The following is a 13,128-nucleotide window of genomic DNA, read 5'->3' on the forward strand; positions in this document are numbered from 1 at the left end:
TCCTCTCTCTCTGGGTGACTGGATTGTACATACACTGCAAGCCAGTCAAACAAACAGTGTGGATTGTGACTTGCTGAAATGATCCGCTGTGGGTATCACTAAAGAACTACATCGACTTGGCACAAATCTACTCTACAGTAAAAACGCTTCGTTTTTTGTACAAAAACTGATCCTAAAAATATACACACATACAGCATATTTTACATACAGTATTGCTAACCTAAGAAAACGGTCCGCTGTGAGCACACATTTTCTTTCTTTTCCCGCTTTTGGTTTAAGAGAGAGCTATACGTGTGCAAAGGCAGTATTTTCAGTGCTGCTTTTTGTCCAGAATGAAGCCGCCCGTCCCAGACACGAGAATAAACCACACACAAAACACATTTTTGTTCCAGTCTACCACTCACTGTACAAGTTTTCGGTGATGTTTCAACTTCAGTTCGAGTTTTGGAGATCAGAGCGGGATTCAATGAATCACTCAAGCGTGTGTTTGCCCACACATTACGACTAATCCCGCAAGGTTGCTATGGAACGGGTATTCATAACAAAGGAATTCCCTTCATCCGTTTTTGAGGGTCTTTGAGTCTTTAAAATGAATACCACCTCTTGCTAAAGAGTCTCACAGTGCAAAGTCTCCGCTTCTTCTGGGTCATGGTTAATCTGCGAAAATCCACCCGAAAATCATTAACACGTTAACAATAAGATACTTCAATACCCCCCTCCCTTCCTTGAAGAGAGGAGGCCTAAAATACACGCTTCGGGGGAAATGAGAGACTTTTGTGAAAAAGCATTCTTTGTCGTTACTCCGACAGTGTGATTCGTCCCGTACTTTCCGTCATCGGCTCCCCCGTTTGTATCAAGTCATCGGTTCATTAGACAAACGAGGAGAAGCCGGTAACTGGAGTGCGTGTTCCTGGTGCGGGCTGCCCTGTGGGGGTGTAGACGCCCCCTACGCTGTGCTGGGTCACCACAGTCTGATAATACCCCCCCTCTGCATCCGTCATGGCACATTCCTCGTACCCTCCTCCGGTCTTCACGCTTTTGGGCTGCCGCTTCCACGAGTTGTAATAGGTGGGGTCGCTCATGTAGTGATTTACAAACGAGTGCTTGGGCTGATCATCTTCGTAGTCGCTGTCGCTCACCTTTACATGAGGGGGGACGGGACGGCACGGGTCCAAACCAGAGAGAAAAAGAGCAGACAGTAAAGTTACAGCATGAACGTAATTGTTGCCTGAGTGTTTAAAGATGTACAAAGTAAGTTTTTGTTTATCTGACTGACACGATGGTGGTCTTGGGCTTTTAGTGACACTTACTGGCATGGATGAAGCATAACCTAATGTTGTTTTAAGTTACAGATGCCACTGTTGCAATACAATGTAATCCCGTACATGACATGAGCGGAAACATCATGTCCACGACTTATTAAAGGGATAGTTCACCCAAAAATGAAAGTTCTGTCATTTACTCACCCTCAAGTTGTTCCAAACCTGTATGAATTTCTTTCTTCTGCTGAACACAAAAGAAGATATTCTGAAGAATGTCGGTAACCAAACAGTTGATGGTCCCCATTGACTTCCATATATGGTAAAACAAAATAAAAAATACTAAGAAAGTCATTAGGGACCATCAACTGTTTGGTTACCGACATTCTTCAGAATATCTTCTTTTGTGTTCAGCAGAAGAAAGAAATTCAAACAGGTTTGGAACGACTTGATGATAATGATTATTAAAACAAAAGATGTCTGTAAAACTCCATCGTACCCCCATGGCAGTGTTTCTGTGTGTGTTGTCATGTGTTTACCTCTGACTCAGACAGCTCAGTGGGTTTCTCTGTGAGGGTGGTGCTCTCTGTTAAAACAGCCCCATTGTAGTTGTTGCAGATGTCTTCATCAGAATAGTGGAGCCCACCTGGACTGGGCCGTGGAGGAGACCTGTGGACCAAACACCGCAGTTAAAGATTACATTTTTACATTTTTTTAGTGTGCATTATTGCATTTTGAGCATGAAAAAGGTCTGCGAAGTTACAAAGCACAAAGTCCACTCCAAAGGGAGTTTCTGAACTGAAACGCCTCCATTGTAGTCTTGAGTTTTCTTCCGGGAACGAACACGTCAAACTATCCCTAATATTAATCATTTCTGCCGAATCATACAAAAAAAAAAAAAAAAAGGGGGCGAGGCCTGGTTGAGTTGCTATAGTGTGTTAAAACTCGTGGTTATCGCGGTTACTCGCTCAAAGCAGTTGACCAATCACAACACACTGGTCCAGCTGACCAATCAGAGCACATTGAGCTTTTCGAAAGGCGGGGCTTCATAGAGACAGGAACTACTGTAAACAGAGCATTACTGACAGACTAGGAAAAGAGGTGCTTGCTGCACAATGAAAAATATTTTTAAAATATTGTGTTTTTTGAACACCTATAATAGACCCCAAAAACAAAGCAAGACTCTTCTAATATGGACACTTTAACATTAAATGATCAGTTTTTGCTACTAAACACTGAATATAATCTGAGAAACTGAATATAACTTGATATAAGGAGTCATATTAAAATTAAACTGAAGATGTAGGCTATTTAAAGAAGAAATGAGATGATAGATACATTTTTATAGTAGATTTCATGACTTTTCTCAGAGCTAACTCCTCCTCGGAACCACTTTACAGCAACTAGTGTCAAAGTGATTTTTAGTCAATGCATGGTGTCAATTTCCATCAACTACTGTAATACTAGCCTTTATATTACCATAATTTGACATATTATAAACAGCAGTTCAGATGAAACCACACCTTGATCCATTCTTCTTTAAGAAAGAGCTCTTCAAGTTCAAATGTCTGCTGTTCAGCTCTAGGGCCGTGAAGCCGCCATTGTCAAGGGTTACAGACTCTTCTACCGTAGTGATGTGCTTTCCTGTGGGAAGAATCACATCCAAGTAATGCCAACAAACACTGGGATGTGTTGACCGATTAACTATATTCTCTTTCATTTTACAGTGTTCCCCAAAAGTTACACAAATGACTGAATTGGAGCAACTACAAACACTTCCAGAAATTGTCTAGGAAGCAAAAGAACAGTGATAATACCATAAGGTCCAGTGATTGTACAGGTTTCAAATAAGTTAGAACGAGATTGAGTAAATTAAGTAAGAATACAAGTATTGTATCCATATAAGCGAAACACAAGAATATGATCAATTATTAATATTCTGTTTATAATAATCTATACCTATTCTAATATATCAATATCTAATAAGTCTCACCTGTTCCACAGCTCCTGTACCTCTTGTTCTGTCCGAGCAGGAGCAAACCAAACACAACCATCAGAATGAGAATGAGACTGATCAACGCCATGACGATCAGGAACCACCACTCCTCATAGAAAGGCGTTTCAGACAGAGCTACAACAACAGACAATAATACTGCATTATTGTTCATTTATTGTTGACATTACATATATGAGGGAATAAAAGATATATGTACAGTAGTGGCTAAAAGTGATGTCCGGAGGGAACATTTGAACAATATTTGTTTTTAATGACACTTCGGGTTCTATTAATCAATCAAAATGTGAGGAGTATGTTAAATTGGGAAGAAGAATACACTAAACTTGGTTAAGGTATTAAAATGACAAAACTATTTGCCAAGAAAGGCAAACTCCAGCATATATTTAAATATGGTTTTATTGTGTTATGCAAAAAAGGCATAAAAAAAGAAAAAGCCCACAGGAAATAAAGCATACACTGACTACAATGTAATCCGTTATTAATATTTTGTTGGTTCTCCCTTGTTTTTGATTTCAGCAGCCATTCCTCTGGGCACTGACTCACTAAACTTCACGCATGTGTCGTGCTTAACTTCTTTCCAATCCTCCTCAAGTTCTTCCCAAAGTTGAGCTTCATTGGAAGACCTGCATGACTTATCACAGTTGCTTCTGGCCATTTTCACTGAAACTCACAAAATAACATCTAGTAATATAGCTAACACTAGTGATTTATTGAATTAAAGGCTATGAATGATGAGTGCAAGATTGCTATGACCACTTGGCCAAAAAACGACGTCCACACAATTTGGTGTGTTTCATTGCATCATGACAAGTGATACAATTAAAACGTTGAATGCGTACATTAGTTTTACACTCCAGGCACAACTTCACAATATGCATACAAAATATTTAATAACAAGTTTGGATAAAGTGTGTGAAGAAGCCAATTTTCCTGGGTCAGACATGACTTTTGGCCACTACTGTATAATTTTTTTCAGCAAGGATGCATTAAATTGATCAAAAGTGACAGTTAAGACATTTATAATGTTAAAAAAAAACAATTTAAATTTTAAATAAATGGTGTGTTTTTTAATCTTTCTATTCACCAAAGAATTCTAAAAGAAACAAATGTCATGGTTTCCACAAAATATTAAGCAAAACAACTCTTTTCAACATTGATAATAATACGCAAATCAGCATATTAGAATGATTTCTGAAGCATAATGTGACACTGAAGACTGGAGTAATGATACTGAAAATGTAGCTTTAATCTTCACAGGAATAAATTACATTTTAAAAATATATAAAAATAGAAAGTTTAAATTTAACTAATAATAATATTTCACAATATTACTGTTTTTACTGTACATTTCAGCCTTGTTCCTTTACTTATGGGTGTGAATGTGCAGTGTGACACTAGATGGCAGCAGAGGCCACAAAGTGAGTATACAGCGCTCTACAGTTCAAACATCCTCAATTAAATAGACACTTTACACTGAAATGGTGTACCAATGTCCATACTAATACTTTAAACTGTAAAATTACCTTTAAAATTAATTGATGAAGTATACAACATAGTTTGCAATTGATATGAGTCAGGGTAAATGCCATATCAAATTTGTTGTAAACAAAAACAAAGCTGTGGGACAGATGTATAGTCTGTTGAATGGGTTGTCGTTTGCAAGAATTGTCCAGTAAACCGCAGTGGTGTGATATAATGAGGAAGATTACCAGACATAGCGGTGGAAGGCTGACTGGGGTCGCCGTAGCCCAAGCGATTGACCGCGATGACACGGAATTCATAGGCCACACCTGAACGTAGGCGGTCCAGACTGATGGTGTACGAGAAGCTTCCAGGTGGGAGATGCTTGACAAATGTATCCCATAATCCTTCATCTGAAAAGGTAAGATTTCAAAAGGGAGAGTAAGGAGAAGAAAGATAGAAGAGGTGGAAGTGAGAAGAGGAAGGTTAATCGAGAATAAGCCTGGTTTTACAAGTGCGTGTAGAGCATGAGATGAAGAACGGATATTGAAAAGTCAAGGGTAGCACTGAAGTAAGCAGATGGACAATGAATTGCAGCTTACCTGATGGACGAGCCTCAATGACATATCCCGTGACGGGTCCCGCCCCTTCTACACCCTCTGACCAATGAAGCGTCAAAGCTGATGCGGACTTTGTGACTGAGGTCTGCAAGGGCGAACCAGGGGAGCCTATAAAATAGAAGGTATTTTATTCCTATCTGAACGATCACAAAGATCCTAATGGATCTGGTCATTTTTATCAATAAGAACAGTTCAGACTGACATATAGGCTTCAAATATCAGGCTGACGGAATGAAAATTATGGATTTTTTTTTTTTAAATAACTGAATACTTATTAAACATATTCTCTGCAGCATACAACTAAGGAGTGCAAAACAGGCAGCTCTGCCATTCTGAAGTGGTTTAGATTGCATAAAGGTCACATTGAAGCTGTAGGGATACATCTTCATCAAAACATGCTCTTTATTGGTTACTGTGACCTGACAACACATTCAGTATACTGTTATCACACTTCATTTCCCACAAATCCTTTCACCTTTTAAATAAACTAGCTGATCCTAAATGTCATGATTCAATTTACTCGTTCCCTGTTACACAGACATAGAATGTCTGTGTGTGTGTGTGTGTGTGTGTGTGTGTGTGTGTGTGTGTGTGTGTGTGTGTGTGTGTGCCAATGACCAATCACCAACCAAAATAGTAACATCGCTAGGAAACTATGCTGTTACCATAGTATTTGGACATAGTTCTATAGACATGTACCATGGTATTTTTTTTTGTTTACTTGTCTACTCAATCCTTAGTATTTTCCATTTTTAAGAATGGTAGTTTAGAATAATAAGTCATCAATACTATGAAATACAGTAACACAAATGGAAGTATGGGAATTTCGTAGTGACCAAAAACATTTTTTTTAAATAAATATATATACTAAGCATGAGGAATTTCTTTCAAAACCATAAAAAAAAATCTCACCAACCTATTTGAACGGTAGTGTATAAACAACAAAAATTCAGACCACGAATATGCCAAAGATTTGATTGATTGATTCATTTTTCATATAAGGATATTATGTTTATTTGTAAATGTGTACATAATCTATTTATTTACCTACTATCATTATTATCATTACTATTATTGTTTTTGTTATATAAATATTTGTATGTATGTTAGATTATTTCGTCAGAAAGGGTTATTGTGAGAAAAAAGTTAGAAGTATAGAAATAAATAAAAACTATAATAGCAGCACAGTGATACAAAAAAACAATAACAACAAAAATACATGTGGTGGAATCTAAAAGTCAAAATGAATACGCTTTTAGCTATATGTATATCGGAAACTTGTTGGCTGCATTTGCTTTGCTATCTGGTCCTAATCATCCACTGACTAACTAAACACACACACAAAAAAAAAAAGGTTTTGTAAATTCACAAGTAGAAAATCAACTGTATTCATCTACAAAACTACTTTCAACCATTTAAGGCCTTTAATATTATCAGAAACACATTCACTCCAGTGTATTTACACTTTAGACTAGTGTACCTTGGAGTACCATGTCAATATGGAATGAATTAATATTTCAGTACCATATAGGATACATACAAGCACCCCAGTATTTAAATGTTTTTGCTCAAAATTCTGTCCATTTACATAAGCGCTTACACGCCATCATAATCCATACTGACCAATCAGAGTCCACCGCTACATGACTCAGCTTCATCTCATCTGAGGAACATTCTACAGTGAAAGCTGACTGTGTGAGGCTCAACATCCCACCACAATGAAGACGCTGTCATGAGAATGTTCAAGTGCTCAAAGGCTACATAAAATCACATTCTCATTACAGAGCACTAATCAAACCATGAAGTTCACACAGCCTTATTTTAATTTCCATCTCCAACTAATTTGAAGAATTAAAATAATGAAATGCCATCTCTCTAGTGGGTCCCAGGGTTTAGAAAGGTGTTTTTTTTTTAAAGAAAAGCACTAGTTAAATGCAGTCATTTCATATTCAACAATTAATTCAATCCAAAGAAAGCCTCCAGCTCTTGTGTCTGTAACTGCAGGGGATGCTGCTTGATTTATTATGAGTTATTACATTCACGTTTACTCATACCTTCCACTGGTCCTGCAGTGACATTGGCTTCCAGTTCGGGTCCGTAAGCAATGGTTCTGGCCTGAACCTTGAAGCGATATGTCACTGCCCTCTTCAGGTCACGAACTTTCAGCCAGCGCTGCCAGTTCCCCTTGATCTCCACTGTAACTGTCTTACTGACACCTGTCAAATGAAGAAGGGTCTTTATGAATATTGTATAATATATAACTGTACTCAAGACTTTTTTTATTATTACAATTTGAATGATGATTATATCTCTTCATCCTGCTCACCATGAACTGGTGCGGTGGGCTCATAGACCACTCTGTATCCTTCCACCACTCCGTTGGGCAGCAGAGGAACTCCCCATGACACATTCACTGAGCTTCCCGTCACCTCCGAAAACACCACATGACTGGGTGCTCCAGGAGCTTGAGAGAGAAAAGACACATCTCAAAAACATTCTACTGCTAAATAAACCGATTTCCATAAAAACAACCAAAAATAATATACAAATAACACAAATACACTACTGTTAAAATGTCTGTTCAAACATCTGTACCACAAAAATATTAGAATATAGAATGATTTTCTGATGGATCATGTGACAATGAAGACTGGAGTAATGATGCTGAAAATTTAGCTTTGCCATCAAAGGAAAAAAAATAATTTGGAAATATATTCAAAATAGAACTGTTATTTTGTTATTGTAATAATATATGTTTTTACTGCATTTTTTATCAAATAAATGCAGCCTTGGTGAGCATAAGACATTTTTCAAAACCATTAAAAATCTCACCCATTTGTATTATTGGTCATGCATTTTTTATTTAGTTATTATTATATGTATGTATTTATTTATTTTTCCTACAAGGATATTATGTACATTTGTAAACATGTACATTATCTTAAAGTTTATTTACCTTCATTTATTATTATCATTACTATTACTATTATATTCCTATTTGTATGTATGTTTAATTATTTCGGCGGAAAGGGACAAAACGTTACAACATTAACTGTGTGAAACTGTTTGTTAATGTTTTGGAAAAGTTTCTGAATAAATAAATATGTACTGTGTATATATTCTAAAGATTAAAGTGCACAACAAATAAAGTTATAGTGTTATTTGAAAGAATTGATTCTGCGTTTTGTTTCCAACACACGCTGTAAGTGGTAGACCAATCACGACAGACTGGGCTGTCTGACCAATCAGAGCAGAGTAGGCTCACGGAAAGGGGGGTTTAGAAAGACTCAATCTTTGAACTAATCGTTTCAGACACTTTGAAAAAAGAGGTGATGTGCAATGTATATTATGAGAAAATTTAAGTGGTTTTTGACTTTTGATGCATATAAATCTATTGTAGGAGACATTTAAAATAGTATAATAGGGGCACTTTAAGTGTTTTCACATAAATATGAGCTGTACATTTCTGCTTTTAAACCACAATGTCTTGCTCTTTAGACTTTCCCATGTAAGTGCATTAGAGTAAACATGATTTTTCGCTGTCTAGAGTCCATAGGACTTGAGCCCAGAACATTACTTTAATAAAACTGTCACAGTATGCCTGAATATGTTCAATCTGCATTACAGCAAATGGTAATTTAAAGGTTCAGTCAAACTTGTTTTCATTTGCCAAATTTTGCTTCAAGACTCTTAAATAGGGTTATAGAAACAAGCGCCACATTTACTATCTCAACAGAAGCAGTAATACCAGAGGAATGACATGTCTGACAATGTTTTGGACGTCTCGGTTGGTTGTCTGGCGCGCATGCATCCGGATGAGCGTAACGGGATCTCAGCGGGACTCACCAGCCTGCAGGGTGCGTCCTTTACGGGCTGCACTGAGCGGCCCGTCACCCGCCGTGTTAAATGCAGACAGTTGCACATGGTAAGTGGTGTAGGATGTCAGGTTCTTCAGGTGCACGGATGTATCTGGAACAAACAAAACTAGCTCCTTCTCCGTCTCATTCTGCCTGTCCTTTTCCCAGTAATGGATCTGTGGGAAGAAAGGAATGACACATATACAAACTTAAAGGAATATTCACCCAAAAATTGAAATGTCCAAACTCTAAAACCATATATTTTGAAGACCATACTTGTTGCTCTTTTCCATGCATATGGAATGGAGACTGGAGATTTATAACTTCATAAAAGTCATTAAAGAATTTACCCTTCGCTAAGCCCCGCCCTCCTTAGTTACTGTTGCTACGCCTGACAAGCTTTCGCGCCTGCCACGTCTATTACAGTGTGTGTGCACCGGTGTCAGACATTCCCAAGGAGATAATTAGTCATTTTTGGCGAACAGGTGAAATATCTGAGAGAGCAAGACAAAAGGGACAGCAGTATGCATTCGAGGGATATATCCACGACATAATATGCAACCGATTAGAGAATAATTTCATCAGAATTGAAGCTAGAGCCTATAGGTCCCAGCGCAAGCAGCAGCCGCCTCCTTAGCAGACCATTCAAACGGGAAACACACAAATTGAGGAACAGCTATAGTCGTGCACAGCAGGGTAAGTGAAATGTGGAAATAATCGAATAATTATAAATCAAACAGCTTATTTATCAATCTAAAACACTAACACGGGTAGAGTCGCGATCGGATTGGGGTAAAGTTACTCAGGGGTAACTTAGTGGGCCGTCGATTAACAAAATGCTGAAATATATTTTAAAGTATGTCAGTGAGCCTCCGTCTTGCCTTTAATCGTCTTATTTTACGTTCAAATATATGCATTATGAACAAAGAACCACCATTATTTCCAAGCAATAGTTTTTTTTTGTTAATCCTGTAGACATTTAGTTGTGAATGGGTCTCCACTGCTTGATCCACGCTCGGCATTTCTCATCTTGGCTTATAGGCTTCGGGAAGGGAAAAAATTCCACCCCACCGTCCAAAATTTTAGGATACCGGGTATCAGATTTGCACAATCCATACGCAAAACGCGTCGGCATGTTTCCCTCGCTCGAAAGCTAGACAGACCTCCCGCGCTTAGTTACGGTTGCTAAGCCACGATTGGCCAGTGGCGGTTTTCGGGCGTGGCTTAGCGAAGGGTCAATTATCTTATGCTCACCAAAACTGCATTTATTTGAACTGAGGGATTTGAAAATTGGCCATCAGGCCATCAATTGAAATGTTGATGGCGTTTTTATTACTCAGCAGGTGAGTGAGGTATTTTACTGAACAGATAAATTGCCATATGTAGCTCTCTAACGGAGTTCATTGTAAAGCATTATCTATTGTGAAGTGTCATTTTCCGCACAGTAACGCAGAGCCAAAGCACAACCAAAACAACGTTCTTCTGCAAAATGCATGCAGTTCTGTTTTCTAACTGCTAGAGGGCCAAAAGTTACATAGTGTATCTTTAAAAAATCCAAAATTACAGAAGAGTATATTCTTACATTTATGATATTTTTATAATATATGTGCTGTTCTGGAAGCTTAAATGCTACATTCATCATTCATTGAGCAACTAAGTACATTTTTAAGAATGCCTCCTTTTGTGTTCCAAGGTAAAAAGAAAGTCATACGGATTTTGAATAATATGAGGGCAATACGGAAGTGTATATTCTTACATTTATGATACTTTTATAATACATGTGCTGTTCTGGAAGTCTAAATGCTACATCCATCATTCATTGAGCAACTAAGTACATTTTTAAGAATGCCTCCTTTTGTGTTCCAAGGTAAAAAAGAAAGTCATGCGGATTTAGAATGATACGAGGGCAAGAAAATTATGACAAATGTTTCATTTTTGGGTGAACTAATTCTTTAAATAAACAAACACACCGAAACAAGAATGAAATAAGAAATGTGAATTGATACTTTGTGTGTTTGTGGACAGAACAGAAGGATTCATAACCAATTCCTGTTCAAATGTCTATGAGAGACAGATGTACAGATGGCGTAAATAGGAAAACAACGGTGGAAGCTAATGCGGTGAAATCAACAGATGACAGTGAGATAAGGGAAGACAGACTGCAGATGAACGACACTTTATTTATGCCGGTAAACAGATGGACTGCCTGACTGATTTTGGAAATACTTTTCATAAAAGCCAGGTCTCACAACTGACTAAACAATTGTGCATTATGTATTCATGCATTGAAATTTTTGGCACATAGTGTACAATGTGGCAAACACATAATGTGCATGGGAATTATAGGTAATTTCTAGGGGTGAAAATATGCATTTGACAATTAAAAACATTGAATATAATAATAACCAATTATACTTAATAATACCGAATGTCTCATGGGTCGGTCACAGGATAATAACAGGATAATTACGAATCATATGGATAAAGTTTTGTGCATGCACGTGAGTACCTTGTATCCCTGAATATTTCCATTTTGTGTCTCGACGGGTGGAGGCTGCCACTCTACGTCCAGTTGACTGGAGGACACGGATTTCACCTGAATGTTCTGAGGAGCCACTGAAGGAGCTGTGAACACATGCACACAATTATTATTTTGAATTGAGCAACAAACAAATCAAACGTGCATGTGTCTAGACTTCCACAGTTGGACAACCATTTACTTCATAGACTATCTGTCTCATATAAAGGCCAAATGTCAGATGACATTTCTCTGTGGCATAATGGACAGTGACTAAACTGAAAGGAGACAGAGGTTTAGTGATTTATTGACACACTAAAATCTGTAAAATGTAACGTCTCTGTAAACAGGCCAGCTGTCGCGTTTTGTTTCCAGAAAAATGTTAATCAGCACAACTGTTTTCAACATTGATAATGATAAGAAATGTTTCTTGAGAACCAAATCGGCATATTAGAATGATTTCTGAAGAATCATGTGACACTGAAGACTGGAGTAATGGCTGGAGGAATATTTATTTTTATAATAATGTATACAACTTAATATATATATCTTTTTTTTAATATGCAATTTCATAGTCTGTGTGTGACTTTGAGCTGTATGTGTCAAATTCCCATTTCAGCTCATTCTACACTCCTATAAAGAGAGATATGGAATTAAGATGGCCTTGTTGTCTTTGTGTGTTAAAGTCACGCCAGAGGGACGTTGTATTTAATGATGTGCCATCCCTCTCATTCGGATTTTTCAGAGAGGTCAGATGTGCACACTAATCTGATTTGTGCACATGGCTCATTTTTTAAATTAGCTTAGGTAATGGGCTTTCATAATGCTCTACATAGATGAGTTTACAGTTAAATTAGCTTTGACATGTGCAGTGATACATGTTAACACACAAACACATCCTATAGACTGAAAGAAGGTCATCTACTCTATTTCACTTACATACAGCATTCATGAAAGATCTTGTACATGGGGAGTATATAAATAGAGCCTGCACTTACACGGAGGTGATGCACAGATCCGATATAATACAAATATCTGATGTCGGTTTACCTTCAGTGAAGACATTACTGACTGTTTTATATAAGTACCCCACCAGGCAGCACATCACTGGCTAAATTGATTTGCGCTGCATAGTGGGAACTGGTCTATGGCGCGTATCAATAGGTCACGCAAATGGATCCACTCTGCGTTGTCTAATAGTTTGTGCAGATAATTGGTCCACACTAGGCGATTCAAGTCCTTCTTTTCTTTCCCATACAGCTGCTAACCAGATAAAACAGGTTGTGTGACTGAGGAATGATTGCATATAATTTTCATCTCACTCATGTGTGAATGTACTCCTTATTAACATTACCTGAGCGCTAAGTGCTCAGACCAGACCAAATATCGAATATAG

At 37.7% G+C, this 13,128-nt stretch overlaps 1 protein-coding gene across 2 annotated transcripts in view; it reads right to left on the minus strand.

Annotated features, from left to right (window-relative positions):
- The window catches only part of sdk1b (sidekick cell adhesion molecule 1b), a 253,762-nt gene continuing 240,634 nt past the window's right edge, over positions 1-13,128 (minus strand). For both annotated transcript variants that reach the window (XM_056264558.1, XM_056264557.1), the window contains 10 exons: positions 11,724-11,839; positions 9,204-9,390; positions 7,684-7,821; positions 7,412-7,573; positions 5,340-5,465; positions 4,986-5,150; positions 3,253-3,390; positions 2,783-2,903; positions 1,799-1,928; positions 1-1,139 (listed from right to left, as the gene is read on the minus strand). In XM_056264558.1, coding sequence (XP_056120533.1) covers positions 870-1,139; positions 1,799-1,928; positions 2,783-2,903; positions 3,253-3,390; positions 4,986-5,150; positions 5,340-5,465; positions 7,412-7,573; positions 7,684-7,821; positions 9,204-9,390; positions 11,724-11,839 — 1,553 coding nt within the window. In that variant the 3' untranslated portion in view covers positions 1-869. The remainder of the gene's footprint in view (positions 1,140-1,798; positions 1,929-2,782; positions 2,904-3,252; positions 3,391-4,985; positions 5,151-5,339; positions 5,466-7,411; positions 7,574-7,683; positions 7,822-9,203; positions 9,391-11,723; positions 11,840-13,128) is intronic.

This window comes from Rhinichthys klamathensis, unplaced genomic scaffold (assembly GCF_029890125.1).
Source record: "Rhinichthys klamathensis goyatoka isolate OS25496 unplaced genomic scaffold, OSU_Roscu_1.1 h1tg000222l_1, whole genome shotgun sequence".
Classification (NCBI taxonomy): domain Eukaryota; kingdom Metazoa; phylum Chordata; class Actinopteri; order Cypriniformes; family Leuciscidae; genus Rhinichthys; species Rhinichthys klamathensis.